This window comes from Sander vitreus, chromosome 13 (assembly GCF_031162955.1).
Source record: "Sander vitreus isolate 19-12246 chromosome 13, sanVit1, whole genome shotgun sequence".
NCBI classification, from domain to species: Eukaryota; Metazoa; Chordata; class Actinopteri; order Perciformes; family Percidae; genus Sander; species Sander vitreus.
This window is the reverse complement of record NC_135867.1, coordinates 1,548,677-1,565,925: the sequence shown is the minus strand read 5'-3', so window position 1 is coordinate 1,565,925 and position 17,249 is coordinate 1,548,677. Positions and strand designations below refer to the sequence as shown.

Here is a 17,249-nt window from a genome sequence, read left to right as displayed (position 1 = left end):
GTAGTCGAGATCAACACTGACTCACTGTTTTTCTGCAGAAGAAACATCCTGCAAGGGGTGAAATTGGTCACACAACATGAAAGTTGTTTTTCGCGTCTGTGTCATGCATCTAAGAGTGAAGCACAGCTCTCCGCCCGCAGACGGTAGCGAGGCAAGCCATCTGTCGTGGCCTTTGTCCAGGCCTCTGCCTGGTGTCTGTGGTCACAGCAGAGCCGTGGATAATGACTCCTGTTGGGAGATGAGACGTCGGCGCGGCAGCCCCGCTGCACTCTTTCTTCCAGGGGAGGTCTCGGCACCGCAACCTCCGCCTGGAGATCCTCAGCGTCGGCAGCAAATAGCAGCGGATATGGATTTGGAATAGATCTCCAGTCTCAAAACTCCCAATTGGCTTTCTTTTATAACTGAATATTCCTCCATGGGCTAAAAACAAACAAACGGCAAACAACAGATTGGGTTCAGCAATGTAGTCGCTGCCAGTGGCGTGTTTCTTTCTTTATGGTGTCAAAAGGTTTTTTTCTGCCCTTCAAGTAACATGATAGCTGCTTATTTTTTAGTTTTTCTCTTTCCACTGGTTCAGTGATTACACCTGCAGGATGGTATTTATCTGAAAACAAACGATTTCCTTTGGCTGCTTTCTGCTGGACTGGTTTTTCCAGAAACACAGAGACGCTACCAGAGAGAGGTCAACCTGTTTTGGGAACGATGCATCTCTCGCTGGGTTGCATTTTCAAATGACTATTTGCCAGCAGACAACTTTTCCGGTAATGCTGGGACTCCTCTTAGTTTAATCAACAGCTTGTTGGATCTGTAGCCGGGTGTGATGGCGGAGGTGTACTATTCTTTTAGAAGGCGAGGATTGGTAGCTCATGTTTCTGTGTGATGAGCCAGGACGGCCGGAGCAAATTGACTTGTCTGTGAAGTGGTTGAGGAGAGGAAGAGGAGGAGAATAGGACAGACAGGTAATTGTGTCTCTGGGGCTCGAGGTGGATCAGCCTGTGATCTGACCCACAAGAAGGGGGAAAGAAGAAAGAACAGAAACGCCTTCTGTTCTCACAGCAAGCTTCTGTCGACTCTTCGCAAAAGGAAACGGAAAAGGGAACTATTGACCAAAGGTGGTCTGATTTGAAAAATGCGACAAAAATGTCAAAAAAAAGGCATCAGACACATTGAAAAGCTTGACAGAAATGTTGGAAAAAAGCGACAAAATTGTTGAAAAAAGTGGCACAAATCTTGCAAAATGCTGTAAAACTGCTGTCGAAAAAAGCAACCTAAACGTCAAACTGAAATGGTGGAAAAAGTGACAAAACTGTCAACAAAAAAAAAAGTGGCAAAAACTTCCAAATCGGACTGAAATGTCGGAAAGTGGTGAAAAAAGACTATCGGTGTTTCCCAAAAAGCCCAAGATGACGTCCTCAAATGTCTCGTTTTGTCCACAACTCAAAGATATTCAGTTTCCTGTCACAGAGGAGAGAAGAAACTAGAACTTATTCACATTTATCAGGCTGACATCAGATCATTTTGACCTTTTTTCCCATAGAAAGAATAGTTGGCGATTAAACGACTCCTACCTAATCGATTAATCTTAGTAGCTATCAGGCCCTATGTTGAACCCGGAGCAGCGCAAAGCCCGACGCCAGTGTCTTTACTAGTTTAAGACCGACCCAGTTGTCAGTTTCCCGTCCAGCGCCCACGTCGTTTAAATAGCAAATGCACCTGCGCCCATCTGTGGCCCCATGGGCGTGCTGGTCTTACAGGGAGGTGTGTTCAGGTGCATTTTGGGCGTGCTGGTCTTACATGGATGTGTGTTCAGGTGCATTCTGGGCGTATTGCTATCTTGAGGCAGCGTGAAGTGATCGCGCCGTTGACCAACAAAAACCTGGTCTAAAGTCAATAACTCAGCATTTCATTGTTATGTTAACAGAGCATTAGTAAAATGCTCCTAGGCTCGTGCGCAGCGTGCCTGCACACTATGCTTGTTACACACACAGGGACGCACAGCAGCACACACACATGCAGAAGATTACACATAAAAATATTACGGTGCAAATCCTCCATCATAACAGCAATGCTCCAAGGTCCAAACGCGCCTGTCTTTTAAAGGGAATGGAAGATGATCTCTGATTGGTTTATTGCATGTTACGCCCAAAACACACCTCTGATTAATGAAGACACTAAGTACAACCCTTTTTGAACCAGGCGCCCGGACCACGGACCCTTTTTTCCGCCGTCAAACTAGCAAAAGTGGATTTGGACACGCCCTAAACGCACCTGCGCCAGGCGCTTCATGCCGTGCTCTTAGATCGTTAAAATAGGGCCCCGAGTGAAAAATGGACTTTTCCCACAACTAAAACTCTTCCATGAAACCCCAAGAACTTTTGTACACCCTTTTTTACTGCCTTTTTACTGCAGAAATGTAGTTCTGTTTTGGGTCCCGAGTTGTAGTTCCTGACCTGCTAAATGTAGGCAAAGTATGTGTCTAACCATTCTTAATGAAGTATCGTGGGGCTGCAGAGACGTCCCGGGACTACAAATCCCATCCTACAGACTACAGAAAACATCTTTGTTTGGGACAGATCCTCGCAGAAATCTTTTTATTTGTGTTTCGATGAGAATGAACAACCTTGTGACACACCTAGAATTTAGCTTCACGGTGAAAACCACAGTCACCACCTGTGACCTCAAGGCTCAGGCTAAAGGCTGAAGGCGTCAGTCAGCAGCCAAGACAATTGATTTGTAAACGATAGGAATAGAAAAAAAGGAAATCCCTTGTATTCCTCTGCAGAACTCTTATTTGTCTCCTTCCTTTCACCAGAAACTTTAAGGTGATCATTCATGGTCGACAGCGATATTACCTGGGCGGTGTACCTCTCAAAATGAAAGACCACCCTGACAACGTCCTGGCAGCCAGCTGGTATTTGCAAATGAGTATTCTGTTTTTTTTGTTCGCCTTAGGTGGCATTGCGACCTTAGTACAGTGCGTCTGAATGCATCTAAAACAAAGCCAAGGACAGTGTTGTGTTTATCTTTTTTTAGCCAGACGACATCTATAATCTATAAAGATTATAGAAAAAACAAAGCTCAACTTTGACGAGGCTGCAATTAAAGACACCGGTAGGTCGCCCTTGACACACCGGACAACTCCAGACAGGCTCTGCAGCGGATGATGGATAGTGAAAGAGAGAATAACTACAGAGACGAGATGGAGTGGGCCGAAACAAATGAGAGTAGCTAGAAGCTCAGAATCAACGAAGGCATGCCGATTGGAGAAACCAACCTCGCCCTGCCTAATGTTCTACAACAGCTGCCGAGAGCCTAAAGCCGCAGCAGCAGCACCAATCCTGCCCTATCTGACAGAACAGCAAACATAATCTGCTGTCGGGCAGATTAACAGAAGACCACAGCAGCATGGAAATGAGGTGAGGCAGCCAGCGTTTCAGAGAGGCTCTCCATAATCTGCAAATCCCTCCATCAAGGTCACCAGGGAAAAACTGATGGACCAATGACTGACAGAAGAGTGAAGGCTGATTTATAGTAGTGCGTAGGCTCTGTGCAGAGCATATGCCGTTGCCTACGCAAGTGGCCTACACCGTTGTCAGGATCTATATACTTCAACAGAATATGTGCGTATGCGTGGTGGCGCGAGTTAAAGAGTGACGGGGATTAGCCCCGAAACGAGTACCGACTGCGGCGGAGGAGACGGAGAAACCCCGTTTCTCCCTCTGTGCTCCTTGACCACGGTCGGAAAGCTGTAGCAGGAAAAGCTAAGCCTCTTCCTCGATTTCACGGAGAAGGAGAAATGAGTAGAAGGAAATGCGGCGCTACCAAGCCACGGCCAAGTGGACCAATCGCAGTCGTTGCGAGCGGTGCAGTTGCATCCCTGGGGAGGTGCACGTCAGACTACGGCGTAGGGTACAGCATAGGGTCCATATCTGAGCGTATCTCCGTACATACTGTCATGGCATAACCACACCACGGGGAAACTGGATTACTCTTGTTACATCGGGGTTATAACTGGGTTTTGCTTGTGTATTTGTAAACTAAAAATGCTAACCGCTTAGCCGCCCGACTAAAGGTAAGGGTTAGAGCCCTACCTACCTGGTGTCCTTCGGCTCGGCGTGTCCTCAGCTTTGACAGCCGACCAGCCCCGCTCCTCACGCATTCGTCAGTCGGTGCAGCGTCGAACGGTGTCGCCACTCGGTTGGCGGTTCATTTGTAGACATAACAACAACACAAACTTGGTTGGGGAAATATCACACAGTCCTCTTCCGCTGACTCCAGTCTCCCAGTCAGGCTCTTAGGCCGGCTAAACCGTGTCAGTCAGTTGCGTGGCGGCTGCGTGGCGTTTTCTGTGTCTTTACACACCAGAAACGTTTCTGACGGCGCTGCTGCTGCTGCTAGCCTCGTCTGTACACATGTAACGTTTCCCATTGATTTACTGCACTCAAGCAGTAGTATACTTCATGTTAAACATAACATAAATGCGTAAAAATTGACACGTGCGTCCACACACGTGTCAAGTGACACTCTCAGTCTATCCTTTGTGAATCCGCGTGCAAACACTGACTGACATGTGGCCTTTTGTCGTCGGTTAAACGGAGCACTAAAATGCTGCATTAAATTTAATGAGGCTTCACACTGCCAGGTGCCTACGTAACATCCCTGTCCTCTCAGCTCGCCTCACATCTTTCTCTTGCTGCTAAGTATTTGTTATGCCTTAAAGATACATTTCTGTTTATTTCCTGGGTCATTTATGAGACATTTTGGGGCCTCTCCGTTAATGAGAGCACGTGGGATGGAGAAAGCACAGCCTGTGTGGGCCGTGGTGTCGTTCCTCCAGTGTCCTATCAGTCTTGCGCTGTGTCTTGAATATTAATAGAGCGGAAAAGTGCCCAGAGTGGAATGAGTTTGTGGCTGCGTGGAGCCTCAGTTTTCTGATGATGGTGATTAGTAGAGTAGAGGAATGCAATACTGGGCTGTGTAGTACAGCAGAGAAACAGATGACTGTTTGGTGCTGTCTTATTTTCAGCTCATCCCGATGCCTCATCGGGGCTGGCACGTTGGCCATGAGCTGGCTAAGATAGAACTGGGATGCTATTTGTATTGCATCTATCACATTTAAAGTTACCTTGTGGTTTAGTTGTGTTGTCATGTTCAGCCGTAACTAGGGGTGTAAGAAAAAATCGATACACTTGAGTGTCGCGATACTTTATTTAACAATACTGTATCGATTTTCAAAAACGCAATATCGTTTTGTTTTTTTTTCGTTGTTTTTTTAGTTTACGTGCAAAAATGACAGTGGTTCACGTTTATGTTGTGTTTGAACCCCCTACCGCTAGATGGCTATGCTGAGACGCACCACTAGTGTCCTTGCCTAGCAGTGACTAGCAGTGCCTGACTCTTTACTAGAAGCTAACAATGTAGCTACGGCTGAACTTTGGCCTACTTTAGCATATAAACATTAGCTCACTAAGAACCTGGGAACCACAATCCCAAACTGGCAGTTTGATTTTCTGTGTACTCAGTTGTTAACCTAAAGTAAACGTCTTAGACTTTTATGAACATCATGTCTTTTTCTAAAGTTATACTTTAAAGAAATCCCAATATATCGCCTTACGCACAGTATCGAAATACATTGCAATATATTGAATCGTGACCCATGTATCGTGATACGTATCGTATCGCCAGTTTCTTGCCAATACACAGCCCTAGCCGTAACTGTAACGTTTTAAAGATATAAAGTTAAACACGGAGGTCCAACCAGTCTGACGTTTCTGCTGTTTTATTGTCTGTTCTGTGTTGCTTTGCTAGCCTCTTTGATTAACCAAATCCAGCGTTAGGAACAGCAACATCTCACCGCCGGTCGGACTGACTGCTAGTTTGGGTGGTGTCATGTTCTTTAGTCTGTAGCCTAACGGGTAAATTGGCTCTCCAACCTAACGTTAGTCACAGTAAAACACATGAAAGCATCAAACGTGCATTTCAGATGGAGAGTAGATCCAGTTGTTCCTCAGCCCCGTTTGCTCAGCGCCGTTAAATTGTATGTACGGGACGCAGGAGGTTTCTACCCCGACGTTATTATAAACCAACATTGGGATTGGGTCTGTAAATCTACTACTGTGTCCCTTGTGTGACAGTGTCCACAGTGATTTGGGTGTTTTACTGGGCAACAAAACAAATGAGAAGACTAGTTGTAGCTCTCATTTGGTACTTTGCCCCCCTCAGAGGCATTTTATGGCATTACTATCTGCCCCGCCTAGCTCCATTTATGATCTTCTGGTTATTATTAACCAAGACGGTTTGACTAGTTTTTAGCCATGGCAGGCTGCATCAGCTCCACTGGCACCTTGAAAACAGTTAGGCAGGGAATGAGAGCAAGCAGACTCCGATCAAGCAGGGATCGTCACAGTCACAACGCTCTGACTTACCAGAACTACATAAACAGCCACGCTATTGCATTTTATTTTCAGATTCAAAATAGCACCTCGCCAACACTTGCTGTGAGAAGAACACAATATGAGACCAGAACGCATTACTAGGTCACTTTCACAGGCATTCATTCCAGTCCCCCCCCCCCCAATACAAAAACAACAATGGTCAGAAATCCTTTTTTCATACAACATTTGGAATGACATTCCTTATCACATCAGAACACTACCATCCATCACATATTTCAAAAAGGCATACAAACTGTTCCTTCTCAGCAGTTACACTTGCACACATTGATTGTTCATGTATTGTCCAAGTCTTGTTGTTTTATGTGTTTGCATCTGTCTAGCCCATGCTAATGTCCCGTACAAATGTTTCTGTCCTCATGTGCCGTAGCTATGTTCAATGTTGTATGTTTCTGCAGAACAGGAACCTGCTGCAAACCAGTTTTTAAACTGAGGCAGGCCCATTTATATTGTATATTATTATTATTATTATTATTATTATTATTATTATTATTATTATTATTATTTATTGTTTTAAATTTTTCCTGTATAATAAACTAAAAATCAAATGAAAAGTCCATGTACAGCCTCACATAGCTGCTTGCATACTCTTAGTTTTGTTAAGGAAGATGAGCCTTTGGTGTTCTTGTTTATACCATTCAAACTTATAAAATATTGAACATAGCTGATTGAGATTTTTTAATTTGACACACCCATTTCCCACTTTTCCAACTCCTTCATACTCCTTCATACTCCTTCATACTCCTTCATACTCATTCATACTCCAGCTGCTTCCTCATCCAAATTGAAGCCAGTAATCCAGTTTAGCGTCAGCTTTTTAAAAAAAACTTTAAATATTTTATCATTATAGTTCATATTTGTTTTTTGCATTATTGGTATTATTTAACTTATCAATGACATTCATACTAATTAAACCGATTCCCACTCTTCCAACTGCTACTTTACCTACGTCTTACACAATCGCAATCCAGTTTAGCATCAGCCTTTCAGCATACAGCATTGACACCGCAATTCAGAAATTGCATTTCCTAGGGACAGCAATGCCCGTCGGTCAGAATGTTAATGTCAATGTTTTCTAACCCTTGTGTTGTCCTAGGGTCAAATTTGACCCGTTTTCAAAGTTTTTTTTTAATATCAGAAATATGGGTTTCTTACAACCAAATTGCCCGAAAATAACATGGATGCATGACGTACGTTGTATAGAACCCATTTAACAATCGTAGCAGGTACAATTAATGATTACGTTCATTGAATTTTGAGTGTTTTATTCAATTGTATAGCATTTGAAAAAAAAGAAAAAAAATATTTTAAATGGTTTCAAGACTAAAGTTTGACATAAAAGTCTGTTATTCACTCAACATCCATATTAGTCCAAAAAATGCATAATTTCTGCTTTTTTAACTCATAAATTAGGTATAATGTCATTTAAATTGGGTTTAATGACCATGAATTTCAAAAAAAGCGTTGTAAAAAGTGCCAAAAAAAGTTCATTTTCAGTTTTGACCCGGAAGGACAACACATTCACGGTGGACGGGAAGACAACACGAGGGCTAAACTAGAATTATTGGACGGATTACCATTTAGTATTGGCACAGATCAAATTTGGTACGGCTATTATTTCCCCCCTCAGGATGAACTGTAAAAACTTTGGTAAGTGTTTCATCAAGTGGCTCAGAAATTGTCCAATTCATGTTTTGACCAAATACCTGCAAAACTAATGACATTTTGTGCACGCTTAGTCAAGTGGTTGTGAATTCAAGGCTTTCCACTGCAGAGTCCTTTTACACCTTACCCCGCTTTTATTACACACAAGTATCGGATCCACCCCGTATGTTCACTCATCCTCTTTGACTGTCGGTCTCAATTACTTTCTTTAGGTTCAGTACCCGCCCCCGTTCTGCTTCCACAAAACTAAACATGTGCACACATTAGCTGAAAAGTTTTCCTCTCTCCTTGTCTTGTTTTTCAAGGTCTCGTTGAGCAGCGAGAGAAGCCCCAGAGGAATATCACGGAGACGTGCGCTGAAAGTTTAATCAGGAGGAAATGGGGCGGCACAATCTCGCTTCTTTTTAGTATAAATTTGCACAGATGGACTCTTGCTGCTTGTCAGGTCCTTGTATGACACACTGAGGGCATCTGCCTGTGACAGAAAGAGGAGTGGTAGAGGGGTCAAGGAGAGAGGTGAGGAGATGGGAGGAAAGAAAAGGGTAAGAAAGAGTAGGGAGAATTAATTTAATATTCAGCTCCTATACAGCTTCTCAGTCTAAGCAGAGGCCAGTCAGGAGATGGCATAGGTTATACATTCAGGCTGAAACACAGTATGCCAGGTTTCACCTAGACAGTCGGATACTGCGTGCAGGAATTCAGATTGTTTTTATAATATTTAAGGAAGTAACTGCCATACGTTTATGTCTAATGCCAGGAACAGACGTACTTAGAGCTGTCCACTTGCGATCGGATCAGGTCAGAACAGGGCCACTCTAGGACTAAAACTTGGTCCCTCAAAAAAGCGGTGTTCTCATATGAACGACGGACAATGTCCCACAAATCCGGTCCCGACGCGGTCCGGAGTTTTCCGTCGACACTTGTTGCCACAGGAGATTGTCCGTGTCGCAGACCTGTTCTCACATCCTAGAAATACTCCGTTTGGTTTAGACGAGGGATAATTTGGTAACGCTATACTTGAAGGTATCGACATAATCGCGACATGACACTGTCATGAACGTGTCATGAACTTTATAAACGAGTCATAAACGTTTATGACTTCTGTCATTAAGTGTCATTCGGTTTTTGTCATGACAAGTTGACATTGTTTGGGTTGTCTTGATTATGACAAGTTGACATTAACCAGGATGACATTACCAGAGGATGTCTTTGTCATGACAACTTGACACAATGTCATCCTGTTTAATGTCAAGTTGTCTTAATAAGGACACTCCAAAGAAATTTAATGTCAAGTTGTCATGACAAAGACATCCTCTGGTAATGTCACTGATTAATGTCAAGTTGTCATGACAAAGACATCCTCTGGTAATGTCACCGATTAATGTCAAGTTGTCATGACAAAGACATCCTCTGGTAATGTCACCGATTAATGTCAAGTTGTCATGACAAAGACATCCTCTGGTAATGTCACTGATTAATGTCAAGTTGTCATGACAAAGACATCCTCTGGTAATGTCACCGATTAATGTCAAGTTGTCATGACAAAGACATCCTCTGATAATGTCACTTTGATTAATGTCAAGTTGTCATGACAAAGACATCCTCTGGTAATGTCACTTTGATTAATGTCAAGTTGTCATGACAAAGACATCCTCTGGTAATGTCACTTTGATTAATGTCAAGTTGTCATGACAAAGACATCCTCTGGTAATGTCACTTTGATTAATGTCAAGTTGTCATAATCAAGACAACCCAAACAATGTCAACTTGTCATGACAAAAACCAAATGACACTTAATGACAGAAGTCATGAACGTTTATGACTTGTTTATTATAACGTTTATGGCACGTTCATGACACTGTCATGTCATAGTTATGTCGATACCTTTTAAGTAAAGTGTTACGGATAATTTGGCCATAAACAACAGAGTCTCTTGCCGTTCCTTGAACCTGTCTGGTGATTTCGTCATCGGCCCTTACCGACATGAGTTCCTGAACGTGGTAGGCTCTCCAGTTGGCGTCTTTGTGTAAATCACCCATCGTCGTCTTCTTCACCCTCGGTGTTTTCTTCCGGTTTTGCACCAGCCGTATGATAGAAACGTCATCGACACGCCCCCTCGCTCACAGGTGAAATCTCAAACTTTGGGCTTAGTCGGACATTACGCAGACTTTGTACTCGGGAGCTGGCAGGGTAAAGACCGTTCGTTGTCCGACTTTTGCGTTCTCACATACAGCTCTGCCTGTTGATGTCTAAATAATTTCAGGTTTACAGTGCGTGTGTGAAAGGGCCTAAAGATTGAAGTACACGAGCACAAAGACAGAACATTCCAAGAGTTCTCAAACCAAATCTCCTTGCGTACATACTGTACAGTTTGTTATTCAACGTCATGTTCCTCTAAGCCAGCAGTCTGATTAATAATTCACGGTATTTCATGCAGTCAGTAGTGCCATTTGTATTTAAAGTGTTTCCCTAATTGCCTCCTCCCGTCAAGCTAATTATTTCTCCATTGTGCTGTGATCCTGTAATTCACGACGCCGAGTCACCGAAAGTCACTCAGTGTGTAGAATGACTAAGTGGAAGAAGAAACAACGTCTGTCTTTGTATGCTGAGCTGCAGCGTATCTGTCTGCATGTGTGCGGTTGTGTGTATATAAGGCCTCCGTGGAGATGTGCGTCACGGCATTGATATTCTCCTCACAGGATTGTCAAGCATGAAATAGGAGAGCACACATTCTGTGGATAAACTCTCAGCACAACGCCGTTGGAGGGTGTGAGTCTGATGCTCTGGAGAAATCTCTCTGCTGACACTGATACTGACAGAGTCCCGGTGGAAAAAAAAAAAAAAAAACCCTTATTGTGAGTGCTGCACTGCTGTATAACTCTGCAACGCTTCTTTATAGGGCTGGGTTAAAATAACCGATCGTCAAATCAAAATCGATCTTTGTTTGAGTGATCTGATATCGTTTCATAGAATCCAGAAATCAATCTTTAAATATATTGCTTTCCACCATGGAAGTCTACGTAAAATGTACTTTACACAAACTCTTTAGGGGTCAGTTCTTAATGTAAACATTAACCTGGTGCATTATCAAAAAATATTTATGGTCGGTTCTTGCTTGTACAATTCACAGCGTGAGTTCTCTGAGAATGTTTTTATTTTATTCTTTTTTGGGGTATTTCTGCCTTTTATGACCAGGACAGCATGCCAGGGGAGAGAGGGGGAAGACATTCAGGGAACCTGCTGTCCAGGAATTGACCTCTTTATATGGGCGCACGCTGTACCAACTGAGCTACCCAACCTCCCGAGAATCCCTTTTATGTCCAATATTTTATATCACTGCTGACCACAAGTAGAGGGTTGTTTGAGTGGTCAAACCTTTGCAGTTGTGCGCTGGTGGGGAAGTCAAACACACGTGGTACTTTAGGTTCAGCTGCAAACCAGCGTTGCATTCAGAAACTAATTCATAGCTCAGCACATCTCCAATATATAATACATTGTTCAGATACACCATTCCAGCTCTTAAAAGCAGCAGATTGACTGAGGTTAATAACGTTTCACGACCAAGTATTAAATATTAATGGGCATCCGCAGAACTGATGGTCTTGGGAGAAATGGCTGCCTTTGGATTTAATTATAAACTATGAAAATGAACACGATTGCAGATAATAAATCACAATCTCCAGTCAATCACATTTTATCAGTTAAAGCGCAAAACACTGTTATTGTAGTTGACTGGCTGCAACAAACCTCCATTATGGTCCTTTACACCAGCCTTCACGGCAGGCAAAATATCCAGGAGCGTGCCCGTGTATATGACAGCACTCATGACCGTCTTTCTCCGTGTTTGTATGTGTCCACAGGGGGTTAACCGGGTGGGGAAGGACGCTCAGGTGGGACGCGACGGCGTGCGGAGGAAAGACTGGCACGACCAGGAAGCAATCAAAAGAGATTCCTCTCGATCCGGTAGGTGCAAAACCTCCTCAGAGTCCCTCCTCAAAGACATCTTGTCAAATGTAAAGGAGAACTGCCCGACATATTCATCATGTACTGTATTCTCATCTTCACACATTTATGGACTTCTATCGAGATGAACTGTTGTTCTCTGGCTCTTATTGCTCTGCGGCTCTGCAGCAGCGGTGTAAATCTCTGCTTTGAATGCACTTCTGTCGTCATAAATACAGTTTATATCTGCTGCAATCATCACCAACCCAGTTTTATTATCTGTTCAGGGAAATCCGCCTCTATGCAAACAAGCGTAAATTAGTTGGAATGGGTTTATCCCTGAAAATGAGCCGTTAAAACCCTTTTTGTTTAGGCTTGCTGTTATTATAGATGTAATGTAACTGATTTTAATATGTTAATCATTGTATTTTAGGATGCCTATTGTCAGCTGATAGTAGTATACAGCTGTTATACATCATATCATCTATACAGGGATAGTAGTATACAGCTGTTATACATCATATCATCTATACAGGGATAGTATACAGTAAATATACAGTTGTTAAAATATAAAATATATGACACACTGGTATCAGATCAGTACTCGGTATCGGCCGATATGCAAGTTCAGGTATCAGAATCAGTATTGAGAAGCAAAAAATGGTATTGGACCATCTTTAGTATCTGGTGTTAGTTCAGTTCCTGAAAAATGGGGGCAAAAACAAAAGTGTTGCATTTATAATTTTGTTCAGTGTACATTGCCATTAAAAAAAAAAAATCTTTTTTTATAGAATTGGTATCAAAGTACCGGTATCACGGTATCCGTACCGGTATCAGAAATATTTGAACGATACCCAGCCCTACGCTCGGAGCTAAAAAGCTCCTCACCCGGTTTAGTTTGAGAACACTCCCAACCCTGAGGTGCTCTGTTTTTATTACATTGTCAGAAGTTATTGTTTAAACTTTGATTGTACCCATTATGTTATCCTTTGGGGGTTTTTTCTTCCTTTTTGCCTCTAAGCAATTAAAGTTGGCTAGTGTTTGGAATGGGGTGTAGACTTAAGATAACTGCTGTATGAATAGATGCACTGAGGTCTGTGTGTGTGTGTGTGTGTGTGTGTGTGTGTGTGTGTGTGTGTGTGTGTTTTTTGCAGGTAACGGTGAACAGGGGAAAGCGTTCCCACTGACTGACGCCGACCGGGTGGACCAGGCCTACAGGGAGAACGGCTTCAACATTTACGTCAGCGACCGTATCTCTCTCAACCGCTCCCTCCCAGACATCCGGCATGCCAAGTGAGTCCTGTGTGTGTGTGTGTGTGTGTGTGTGTCTAGTGAGGGAGCGCAAGGGACATAGTGTGAAGATAAACATTTAGGTGTGGTCTTCAAAGACGTTCATGTGTTTACAAAGGTTCAAATTGGACCAAGAAATCTCTGACATCTTTGTACGTCTTAAAGGTTCCTCCAGGTGTCTTCACAGTCACTGCACTTATATTTTCCTCTACTGTTAATACCCTGAAGGTAAACTACAGAAGGTCATTTTCAGATTTGCAAGAACTTCATGTCAGTTTTGAATAAACCTTGACTTGCTTATTGCGTTATAGATCCAATCCCAGTGTTTGTTTGCAGTAACTTCCTGGTAATAAACTCCTGCGCCGAGCAAACGGGGACGAGGAACAACCGGATCTACTCTCATCTCCTTCATCTAAAAGGCTCGTTCGATCCTTTCATATGTCAACACGTTCATTAATTTACCTGTTGGGCCACAGACTGAAGAACATGACACCACCCAAACTAACATTCAGTCTGACTGGCGGTGAGATGTCCCTATTCGTAACGCTATTTACTGATGTATCAAAGACGCTAGCAAAGCAACACAGCACAGAAAATAAGCACAGCAGAAACATAGTCAGATAGGTCGGACCTCCATGTTTACCTATATATCTTTAAAAGGGGGTCAGCCCTATGTTCCCACATTTCTAAGATTTTTCTTAAAATGAGGCCCTATGTTAGGGTTAGGGTTACATTCCATCTGTAGTCCACTGCTACTGGATAATAGGTTGGGTGTAATTGGCTACCAAATTGGGAGAAAGGGGGATCAAATCTGATACAAATTTATGAAAAAGGAAATGTGGGAACATAGAATAACATAGGGCTGTGGGAACATAGGGCCTAATTCAATATATATCTTTAAAAGTTACAGTTACGGCTGAAAATGACAACAGAAATAAACAAGTTTGCCGATTTCACGTATCTCCACGATTCAAATCAACGGCCAGTTGTTACCTGGAAGTGATTTTTGCGTTAGCGCGATGTCACAGTGGTTCTGTCCATACTGACATTTTAATACAGGATTGTTAAGTGTATCATAACTGACAGTATTATACAGATATGACGCAACTACAGCAACTGATGATTAGGTATAAATGTTTCAAAAACATTTTATTGATATATTTATACATATCCTTTATTTAACCAGGTAAAAGTCTCATTGAGACATTGAGAGAAGTGTGGCCTGGCTAACAGAGCAGCATAAACATCGTCACAACAATAAACACAAACTGTACAAACAGACAAATATAACAGCCACATATAACAGTACAAATGAGTGAGCACAATATCATGTTCAGATGCAATACAAGAAAACAGTCATAATGCATAAATAGGTACCATTTTTAAATGATTTCAGCAAGAGATTTTGGGAGCAATCACATTGAGCTAGAGTGCTATTTTCTGGATCCTATAAAATGGGCTTCTCCCATAGTAGTCAGCTCTGACAGTTTCAGGTCCTTCAGAACATTATTCCAGGGAGAAGCGACAGCGTATGTAAAAGCTTTTCTGCCTAGTTGTGTTCTAACCTTGGGGACCAACGTCTGTAGAATATTGTGAGAGCGCCGGCCATACTGATTTTTTTTCGTTTTACACAGATAAGAAGGAATCGGACCAAGGACAGATTTATAAATAAAAGCCAACCAATGTGAAGCTCTGTGAACATGCAAAGAGGGCCATTTACTCTAGCAGCAGCATGGAGTGCGAGATTTCAGCAGACTATTATGAATATAAACATAAAGCACAATACAGTATCCAGCATCTTTAGGCACTGGTCCGGTGCATTCATCGAGAGCAAATCACCTTAGGCCAGTTAAGGTAAGAATGTTGTCAAGATCAAATGTTTCCTTGCCTAGAGGGAGAAACGGGACGTATTCCCTCAAAATGAAAGTTTCAGCTTGGAGACAAGGTTTTTTAATTGACAAGTTCTGATCAATAGAGCTGCAACTAACAATGATTTGCATTGTTCATTAATCTGTCCATTATTTTCTCGATGGATTAGTTGTTTGGTCCATAACAAGGTGAACGATGTGGATCAGAGTTTCCCAAAGCCCAAGATGACGTCCTCAAATGTCTTGTTTTGTCCACAACTCAAAGATATTCAGTTTACTGTCACAGAGGAGAGAAGAAACTAGAACATATTCACATTTAACAAGCTGACATCAGAGCATTTTGACTGTTTTTCATAAAAAATGACTCAAACCGATTAATAGATTTTCGAAATAGTTGGCAATTAATGTAATAGTTGAGAACTAATCGATTATCTTTGCAGCTCTACTGATCAATAATAATACCTAAATACTTATATGTTAGGACCGTTTCAATTCCAACCCCTTAAGCAGTCGAGATCTGTCTCGATAAGTTGTTTTGCCTCATTCTCAGCTGTGACTCACTAATGTTAATAATAATAAAAAATAATAATTCATTACATTATTATAGCCCTTTATCATAGACATTCAAAGCTCTTCACATGTCGTGGACCAAGCAGTCAAGGAACACAGGTTTAAAGGTCCTATGACATGCTGCTTTTTGGATGCTTTTATATCAGTAAAGGCCTCAGTGGTCCCCTAATACTGTATCTGAAGTCTTTTTATATAGACCTCAGTGGTCCCCTAATACTGTATCTGAAGTCTCTTTTATATAGGCCTTAGTGGTCCCCTAATACTGTAGCTGAAGTCTCTTTTATATAGACCTTAGTGGTCCCCTAATACTGTATCTGAAGTCTCTTTTATATAGACCTTAGTGGTCCCCTAATACTGTATCTGAAGTCTCTTTTATATAGACCTTAGTGGTCCCCTAATACTGTATCTGAAGTCTCTTTTATATAGACCTTAGTGGTCCCCTAATACTGTATCTGAAGTCTCTTTTATATAGACCTTAGTGGTCCCCTAATACTGTATCTGAAGTCTCTTTATATAGGCCTTAGTGGTCCCCTAATACTGTATCCGAAGTCTCTTTTATATAGACCTTAGTGGTCCCCTAATTCTCTGGGCGGGCAAAGCAGAGAAAGGGGAGGTAACCTTTCCCCTTATGACGTCATAAAGGGAAGATTCCAGATCGGCCCATCTGAGCTTTCATTTTCTCAAAGGCAGAGCAGGATACCCAGGGCTCGGTTTACACCTATCACCATTTCTAGCCTCTGGGGGACCATAGGCAGGCTGGGGGAACTCATATTAATGTTAAACAACCTCATAAATGTTTATGCCATGGGACCTTTTAAAGTTCAAAAGGTTGGGTTTATATACCCCAAAACAAAGATTCACAAGTAAATAAGGCAACGAGTTATAGGGCCCTTTTTAAAAAAAGGTCAACAAAACATAACTCTACTGAAAAATGAGTTTTACCAAATCAAAATGTTAATAATTAGATTTACTACCCGATGAATAAACAGATTTTTCACTTTCAGTGCAGTTCCAAAGGAACCATGTTGGTGATTCTCGTCCCATTTCAGTCTGCCACATCAGTCAGTTTTTATAGACGAAAAGCACTTCCTCTTTCGAATTTCCAGTAAAGTGCACAGTAACCTCAGGCAAAACTGATGTTTTTTTTCACAAAGAAATAAATCTTCTGTGTTTGTATGAGCAGTTTCATCTGAAATGGGGCCACAGAGGGACACAGAGGGCCACGAGTCTGCAGGTTTTCATTCCAGCCAAAGACTGCAGCAGGTTATTTCACAGATTGGCACTCCATCAACCGGAAAGGAAAAAAAAAATGGATCACCTGGTGCAGCCTTTGGTTGGATTGAAAAGCTGAAGACTCCCAGGCCGTCGTGACAGATGGTTGTTGTTCCCCAAACATAAGGTTGACTATTGGACAGGAGGCCAACTCGAGTGCAGGACTGACCTGGGAAATCAGTTTTTAATC

At 42.2% G+C, this 17,249-nt stretch overlaps 1 protein-coding gene across 1 annotated transcript in view; it reads left to right on the top strand.

Annotated features, from left to right (window-relative positions):
- LOC144528196 (polypeptide N-acetylgalactosaminyltransferase 10-like) overlaps positions 1-17,249 on the top strand; it is a 117,039-nt gene that overhangs the window by 22,637 nt on the left and 77,153 nt on the right. Inside the window, exons 2-3 of the mRNA XM_078266674.1 lie at positions 11,978-12,080; positions 13,214-13,352. Of these exons, the coding sequence (XP_078122800.1) occupies positions 11,978-12,080; positions 13,214-13,352 (242 nt within the window). The remainder of the gene's footprint in view (positions 1-11,977; positions 12,081-13,213; positions 13,353-17,249) is intronic.